Genomic DNA, 9,138 nt, shown 5'->3' on the forward strand with positions numbered 1-9,138 from the left:
CTTGAGGTGAAGACAGAAGTGTCTGCTCTCTGTTGGTGGGAACTGGAGGCGCTTCTGGGTGGAACCCGGATTTAGTTTTCCATATTGACTGTTGAGACTTACAAGGTGGACTTCTTGTACCCCTTTCCAGAAAAAGTAGCAGGACTGCTTTAAAGTATTTAAGGTTCTTTAAATTAAAAGTGCTTCAGTGTTGTTTACGTAATTTCCCCTTTAAGTTTCCTCCACTCCTTTGCCTGGAACTAGCTAATGCCTGTTTCCGTTGTGGATGTCCTCTGTCTGAGGTTCGTCTCAGTTAACATTGCTAAGCCACACATGTAGCAATGAAAGACAGAACTTTATCTCCCAGAGTAATACTCCCGACTGGAGGATGGGGCAGAGGTAGGGCAGGGACGGGGTTGGATAGTGCCGGACAAGGGGTTCTTAGGCATGGCTGTGCCTTACCGTCACCCCAGATTTAAAATCTCAGGTACCAGTTTAGCAAGGTGGCAGAAGACAAGAACACTGTACAGAGATCAACAGCGTTTCTCCATCCTATCAAGGATTGATAGAATGAGACTGAGGAAGAAACTCCATTTCCAATAATTTCCAAAGGACTGGAAGACCAAGGAATGGATGAAAATATGTAGAACATATACTCTGAAAAATACACATTATTAGTAAGAGAGACCAAATGAATGAAAAGGTACTTGATTGGAACACTTCATGTGGCCAAGTGTTACAAACAGAAACAACTAGAACAGTACAGAGAATCTCAGGAAAGAAAAACAAAGACAGAGAACACACCACCAGATTACAGAACTCACTACAGAACTATGGTACTCAAAGCAAAGTCATAATGCTCGTGAGAAAGGGATTCAGAGTCCAGTGATGTGTCTGGGTGTGGCATCGACTTTCCTAGGACTCTGCAGAAGACAAGATCAAGGTCTTCTATCAGGGAAAGTAGATGCCAACGATAGCTACATAATTTGAGGAAGGTACACCACATCAAGAGACCACTAGATTAGGGACGATTCTTCTTCTTAGGTGGGAAGGCCTTTCTGACAAGGTAGCATGGATGGAAGCTCTGGGGGAAATGAGCAGTACAGTCCAGAACACACACACAAACACATACACACATGCACGCAAATACATCATCTGTCATCCATCAATCTGACTGTCTTTTTATCGATCATCTATGTATTACCTATCAACTATTATCTATCCTCTACCTGTGATCTGTAATCCACTGATCATCTATCATTAATATTAATGATATTGGTAATCTATCATCTATCAATTTCTATCTACTGTCTATCATCTGTCATCTATCTAGTTATCATCTGTCCCGCCATTTGTGTATCTATGACAGTATTGTCTACGCCCATAGTTGGCTCTTAGGTGGGTACATTGCAAGCTTTTCGCCATGTCTCTATGGCAGGGGAGGACACCTTGTGAAGAACACTATGTCCTTTGATACAGTGTGAGCAACAGCCTTGGGAAAAAAAAAACTTCCTTGAAAAATTCCATTGACATAAGTCATAGGCTGAGCTGGAAGGAACAATACAAGCCACCTGGCTCCCCCTGTGTTCGGTGGCTGGATGCTTGACTACATCCTATCGGAATCCTAGCGGGCTGTGCAATGAGTTGGAAGAGGAGTCTCTGATGTTATTTATGACCCTTATGGTCTTAAAGTATTTGTCTCTGCTCTGTCAAGCCATGTACGTGAAAGGGAACTACACAAGAGAAACAATTCTCCCTTCCATGAGCCATCTGGGCTTTTGAAACATCCCCCTCAGACTCTGGTGGCCGATCAGAAAATTGCAAGGTCTGCCTGCTGCTCAAGTTGAATGCTCTGCATCTGTTTGAGGTGACAAATGGTGGTAGTTTTACGTGTTGCTCTTTATGCGTAAGCTAGGGGCCTTGTTTTGTTTTTTTCTTTTTTCCTTCAGAATCATTGTTTACCTGTGTTTGGCTGTCTGTTATGGACAGCTGTTTTTTTTGTTTGTTTGTTTGTTTTTTTGTTTTTTTTTTTTTTTGTTTTTTTGAGACAGGGTTTCTCTGTGTAGCCCTGGCTGTCTTGGAACTCACTTTGTAGACCAGGAAGGCCTCGAACTCAGAAATCCANGCCTCCGCCTCCGCCTCCGCCTCCGCCTCCGCCTCCGCCTCCGCCTCCGCCTCCGCCTCCGCCTCCGCCTCCGCCTCCGCCTCCGCCTCCGCCTCCTGAGTGCTGGGATTAAAGGCGTGCACTACCACGCCCGGCTTGGACAGCGGTTCTTATAAAATGCTTTCGATTCTCTGTGCTTCTCTAGCCAGTGGGAACAGTGAAGGGAGGGTTTGAGGTGACATTTTTTTCAGTGGAAGTGAACAGCAGACATGAATACAAGGCACTTGGAAGATGTAAGAAGCAACAATGAGGACTGACTTCCTCTGCTTCTAGGAGAAGTGCGTGTTCACTCCGATGGCAGGTCGGCCCATGTGCATGAGCTCCCAGCTGCTTAACAACCTACAAGCACACATCCCCATCCCCAACAAGTGTTTCTTAGAAAAAAAGGAAGGGGTATTCACACAGCTCCAACTTCTCCCCTAAAAATCACAACACACCATCTTCTTTTGTAGATATGGGAGTGCTTGAGTGGAAAGCTTCTAAATTCATTACCTGATGTGTTACAGACCGGACATTATCAAACAGAGCCATCTGCTCTAAGCAGCCAATGGGGAACCTTAATATTTCAACTGGGCAAATTTGCAGTGCACGTTTAAATAATTATTTTGTACGTGGTATCTCTCTAGTTACTATATACCATTAAAGCCTTTTCTCTACCCCTAAAATGTCCTAAGGAGAAGCTTGTCTTACAGGCTGGTGGGATGTGCCTGTTTGTGTTCTGTCTGTCTGTTCAGCTGCTCTACCCCATGTAGCTTTCACTGGTTACTTGCAGGGAGTTGGGGACCTTTAAACACGATGGGGACAGCCAGTCTGGGTCCTGGGTGGAGTCTTTCCCCACTGTCAGTGGGTGTCCACCTCAGCGGCTGGGCTCTGAAGTTCATTGCACCGCACTGCCTTGTTTCCCTCAAGCCCTTTCCCCTCCGGCCTAGAGAATGTGTATTTTTAGAGCCTGTTTACCTCAGTTTCTGTGTGTGGCAGCTGGCAGGAGAGGGCGAAGACAATAATATTGGAAGCACGTGACCAATGGGAGCCTGGGAAGTCTCCAGAAGCAGCCTGGTAGGCAACCCTTTGCAGGGTCCCTTTGGGATGACACCCTTTGTGCAAGCCAAGTCCCATTCCTCTGGGACTTTGCCTGTTAGAGATCTTTTCCACATTGCCACAATGCTACTTTTTCCTGGGTCTTAGCCCCCAGAACCAAGCCATGTTTGCTATCTATCGTAAATCTTAGGGCAGGTAACTGTTACCCATTCCTTGAACGTGAAAGTAAAAGTTAATATTTAGTATCTACCACAAGAGGCCATTCACAGGGTAAGAGCGACTGGGGTGGACATGGGCTCCCTGAGGCCTGTTCTCCCTCTATGTTATACTATATCACAGGCATGTTCTCTTGTCTTCTAACTACCATATGAAAATTTGTTTGAGTAGTTCATGATGGATATTTAAGTTGGTTTCTAGGTTGGGGCCTGTTAACTTCCCAAAGAGACACAAATCTGGTTTAAATTGTTGGTCCTGGCTATCAGGTCATGGGTGTGTCTAACATTCTTTTCAACTAGAAAAAAATATGCTTTTAAGTGAGATGCAATATTGTTGCCTGGCCTTCATCTTCACATGGAAAAAAATTAATTTCAAGAGGTCAGTTAATGTCATAGATTTCACAGTTCTGTGAAACATTCTGACCACGAGTCTTTCTTTATTCAATGGTTTGTGCAACAGTGTTGCTTTTAATATAAAGGACTGATACGTAAGTATATGAATTCAAAAAGATCTAAACTCACTATACATAAATTTTGTGAGTCATTTCTTCATTGACTAGATTGTATTTGAGATACTCCTCAAACATTTGAGCTTGGCTGTTTGTTTGTTTGTTTGTTTGTTTGTTTTGCCATAAAAACGGATGAGGAACTCACCAATTAGGATTTGATTAATAGAAACTGAAGATCCAGATTTGGGATTTCTGACTTTTGTTAGCTGAAGCCGCAGTAGTCCTGGTGTCTGGTGGGAAGTGGGCCCGAGATTCCTCACAAGATACTGAAACCTGCAAACATGCAAATGGCTTCTATAAAATGGCTTACATGGTATTTGTGTGCAGACTGCAGACATTGTATTATGCACCTGAAGTCACCTTCAAGTTACTGGAGTGTCTGCTAGGAAAATAATACAAGCCAGGCACCTATTTGTGATCACTGCAGACCTAACTATAGGATAAATGCATGCCAGCAACGTGACACTTGTTCTGAATACTTTCAATCAGGAATTGGTCCCACTTGAGCACAGAACTCATCTTGCTCTGCCTTCCCCAACCCCCATGGGCATGTTCTGTTGAGGATTGGGAATAAGTTTGTTTTTTTCTTTTTTAAAGAACTATTTATCTTATGCACAGGAGAACAATGTAGCCATCTCCAGACACACCAGAAGAGGACACTGGACCCCCTTACAGATGGTTGTGAGCCACCATGTGGTTGTTGGGAATTGAACTCAGGAACTCTGGAAGAAGGATCAGTGTTCTTAACCACTGAGCCATCTCTCCAGCCCAGGAATAAGCTTTGAAAAGAAAGAAAGTTATGAAGGTCTTTGCTGTGAATGCAAAAGCATTTCTTCTTTTTTTCCAGTCTATGGTGGACAGACTGAGCGAGCCAACGGGAATCTGACTTGAATAAACTCTTAAGATGAAGTCACGTATAATTAATTGCTTGGCTCTGCATTCTTTCCAAAGTGATGGCTCTTTAGTATCCACACTTGTGATAACTTATGATTCCTGGGGACAAGAACCCTAGGACAGCCAATTTAGGAAGTGGCAGGGGATGCTCTCTTATGTAACCCTTGTGCTACTGTAATGGGTGCAGAGTTTAAAATATCTGCTTGTATTTATTTATTTATTTTTTTTATAGTGCCTGAAACAGTATATGGTGCTGTCAATCCGAGAAGGCTGTGGATCTCCTATCACTTGTCCTGACATGGTGTGCCTAAACCACGGGACCCTGCAGGAAACTGAGGTATGGATGCATGCCACGACCTTTTCTTCTCCCCCCCCCCCAACTATTTCCCACATCTTGACCCTTAAGTATTGCCTACTCGGGAGTTAGCAGAGGTTAACTTTTTAAAGGAGTGTTTTATTGCCACACGGAGCTGGAATCCTTATACAAGCCGTGAGCGCCGCCGTTTATCTCAGCTCCGTTTATGGATGTCTTCTTGTGTGTTGTAGAAGCTCTTAAAACAGGCCCAAGATGCTAGAAATCAAACCGGTCAGGAGCGGGGCTTGGAAGGTGCGTAAGTTAGTGAGTCGTGCAGTATATCAGCCATTGTGGTTCTGTGTAAGTTTGCTTGTTTTCTGGGGAAGCTTCCCGAAGAGCTGGTCTGAGGTTGAAAGATTTCCAAAGAGCAGAGAGGGAGGCCTCCCAGCTGGGTTGCCTTGGGCGTCAGATAAATCTCTCCTCTTGGAGCAGGTTTTCCTGTCACTCCAGGTTACCGTTGATCTCATCGCGTTTGTCTGATCCCTCTCCCCCCGTGGCCGCCCTGAAATCTGCCCCTGGATCTTCAGTGCCTGTTCACCTGAGCGTAATGAACTCTTGTCTAAGAGACCGTAATCTTCCAAGGAGGCTCCCTAGAAACCGATGGAATAAACTGTCCATTCGATAAACAGGGGACACCTGACAGGACACCTGCCCGGCCCCAGGCCTTCCTCCTGGCCTTCCTTGGCCTGGGTATTATTAGCGAATCTTCCCCACAAGCCTCACACAGTCAGGTGTTTTCTTAAGATACGGGAACTGAAGTCCCGGGGCTGTAAGTGACTTACCTCAAGGGACCGATCCAGAAAGAACTGGAATTCTAATCCTGTTCTCCTGTACCACCGTCACATAGCATTAAGGGGGAGCAAAGTAGGCAGAAGAAATGTGCAGCAAGACTTGAGAGTCAGAAGCTCGGGTAGATATAAATATATATATAGGCGGATATCTTTGTGTGTGTGTATGTGTGTGTGTGTGTGTACATCTTTCTGAATACATGTGCACATGTGGTTTTTTTTTTTTTTTAACACACCCTTTGCTTTGTAAGAGAAGCAGGGAGGAAGTGATCTAGCTACTCCTGCCCTGACTCAGTCTGTCCTGTGTGCAGTTTATGAAACATGGCTCTAAGGAAGGTTGTCGTAGAATCAGCTCATCTTAAGAAAACGATGATGTCTAAGTTTTGCTAAAAGGATGATACTGACGGTGTCCATCCCTCCCACCTCCCACCCCACGAGGACCACGGCTGACCTCAGCACTTTGCAGTGCATAAAGGAAGGAAGAGACAGAGGCATGGGAAATGAGCCACCCGGGGCTGGGACACTGTGTGCGGTGTAACAGAAGCTGGCCTTTGTTTTTTTTAAAGATTTATTTATTTATGTATATGAGTGCTCTATTTACATGTACATCTGCGTGACCAAAGAAGGTATCAGACAGAAGAGGGCATCAGATCCCATTACAGATGGTCTGTGAGCCACCGTGTGGTTGCTTGGACCTGGGACCTCTAGAAGAGCAGCCACTGCCCTTAACTGCCGAGCCATCTCTCTAGCCCAAGAGAACTGTTTTTAAAACGAGGCCCCAGTATTTGAGAGCATTGGACTTGGCATTGTCCTTTCTGACTTTTTCCTCTGATGTCTGACTAGTCCAAGTATACATAGAGAGAGCACGGGGTGCCCGTACTACCCTGTGCCTGGTACTGAGTAGAGGCCCAGGCAGCTGAGCAGCATCGTTCTGAGGGCGCTTCAGACCTGGCAGAGAGGTCATAAACATATAATGAGGCAGATAATTATGCACATGAAATGCAAGAAATGTAAAATAGGCCATAAAAGCTGGGTTTGAGTGAAATCTCACTTAATTCCCATATGAAGAAAATCTATAAGCAAACACAAACGAACAGTTTGGTTGAGGCTTTAAAACAAAGTTTATGAATCTAGGCCCAGCCTGGCCGTTGCCAGTCCAGTGTGGATATTTAATCGTAGATCAATTAAAAGCATAGGAAAGAAACTCAGTTCTTCTGGTCCTCTGCTTCATCGTTGCTTTAAAGTGTTTGTAGCCATTTACACTTAATGGCTACCTGATTGACAGCGCAGAGCAGAGCGTCTCTGTCACTGCAGAAAGCTTAGCTGCACAGTGTTGTCCCAGACCTCACAGACCTCACAGGGTAACACTATTCACTGATGTCTTGGATGCTGGCAGCGAGGGCTGATGTGTTTAGAAGAGATCTCAGGTTTTCCATTGTCCTTGCATGCCCATTTCCCGGTTGCCTGCTACACAGTCTTCCCCAGGGGCACACATTCTCACTCCTTTCTGGTGGCTTCTGGATGTATCTAGCTATTCTTCCAAAAGCAATTTTACTTTAAGGCTACATTAAAAGCAAAACAAGCCCATGATTTTATCTATACATACATATATATGTACATATATGTGTTTTCATTCTGACTTTTGAACTGAACAGAAGATGGTAGTGGAGATCTAAGTAGCTACATCTGTTTGGTTGGAACTCTTCCTTTAAAAGTGAAGATACGGGCTGGTGAGATGGCTCAGCGGTTAAGAGCACCAATTGACTCTTCCAAAGGTCCTGAGTTCAAATCCCAGCAACCACATGGTGGCTCACAACCATCTGTAATGAGATTGGACGCTCTCTTTTGGTGTGTCTGAAGACAGCTATAGTGTTCTTACATATAATAAATAAATTAAAAAAAAAAAAAAAGCCGGGTGTGGTGGCGCATGCCTTTAATCCCAGCACCCAGGAGGCAGAGGCAGGGGGATTTCTGAGTTCGAGGCCAACCTGGTCTACAAAGTGAGTTCCAGGACAGCCAGGGCTACACAGAGAAACACTGTCTCGAAAACCAAAAAAATTAAAAATAATAAATAAATAAGTAAAAGTGAAGATGCCACACACAGACGACTGGGTATGTTCCTGGTACCCAGATTTCCTCAGATAGAAGCCTTGTGCTAGCTACTGTGTGGCCCACATCCTCTGCAGTTCTGGCTGTGTCCCAGCGGGACTCAGTGTGCCGCCTGGCTGGACCCCACCGCCTCAACCCATTTCTCCCTTTCACTTGAGAGAAATGCCTGATCATTACTGGTAACACATAGCCATACTCGTTAGGCATGGTTCTGGCTGCAGCTGGCTAATCTCTTTGTGTGCCTGCTTTCCTGGGTAGATCCAGCTTGCCCACTTGGCTCTGCTCCCTCTGTCTGTCTTCCTGAATCCTCCAGATTGGCTCAGCTGTGGCTCTGCCTCTTCATGTTTGTCTGTCAAGAATAGCCTCGTTAGTAAAGCATTGAATGCCCCGTTCGAGCCCTGTTTAACTTCCACCGGAGGCTGGAGAACATGGCAGCTTCCCTTTCAGTGTCCCAGAAGCCCTGTAATGGACAGTGGCTCACAGCTTAGAGGTGACCTTTCTGGGAGCCTGGGGAAAGTCAAGTTTTCCTCCATTGCATCACCTGGTACTTTCATCTATTGCTCGGCAGGGTTTTCCCATGTATCGGAACCAGGAACCTTGTCCAACATGGAATTATAAACACAGGGCACAGATTGTTGTTTCTGTCAGCATTACTTTAAGTAAAGTTCTATGTTGAAAGGCGATGTTTAACCTCAGCAGTTCCCTGCAGCGTTGGAGAAGTGGCATGTCCCCGCCTGGAGAGCCTAGGCTGTCTGTGCCATGTGACATTCCAGTGACAAGCACATCGAAACACTTGAACAGTACCTGTCACTGTGTGGCCAAGGCAATTGAGCTGCCAACTGGCAGCCGGCAGGGGAGGGCAGGAGTGCGCCTCTCAGCCGCCTCTCACACACCGAGCTTCCTTCCAAGTCCTGGGGCCCTAAAACAAGCAGCCTGCCTTTTTACTTCCAGTGCCACACAGTATGCACCAGAGGAAGGGTGGGGACAGTTGGCCTTGCCAGCAACAAGGGCTCAGAATTTCTGTAGGAAGGGATTTAGAGTGTAGAGCCCAGAAGCCTAGGGGAGGAGGAGGAGGAGGAGGAGGAGG

General features: G+C 45.6%; 1 protein-coding gene across 2 annotated transcripts in view; it reads left to right on the plus strand.

The window, feature by feature from the left end:
- Rnf144b (ring finger protein 144B) overlaps positions 1 to 9,138 on the plus strand; it is a 129,967-nt gene that overhangs the window by 95,404 nt on the left and 25,425 nt on the right. For both annotated transcript variants that reach the window (XM_021215826.2, XM_021215825.2), the window contains exon 3: positions 5,032 to 5,136. In XM_021215826.2, the coding sequence (XP_021071485.1) occupies positions 5,032 to 5,136 (105 nt within the window). The remainder of the gene's footprint in view (positions 1 to 5,031; positions 5,137 to 9,138) is intronic.

Source organism: Mus pahari, chromosome 16 (assembly GCF_900095145.1).
Source record: "Mus pahari chromosome 16, PAHARI_EIJ_v1.1, whole genome shotgun sequence".
Classification (NCBI taxonomy): Eukaryota; Metazoa; Chordata; class Mammalia; order Rodentia; family Muridae; genus Mus; species Mus pahari.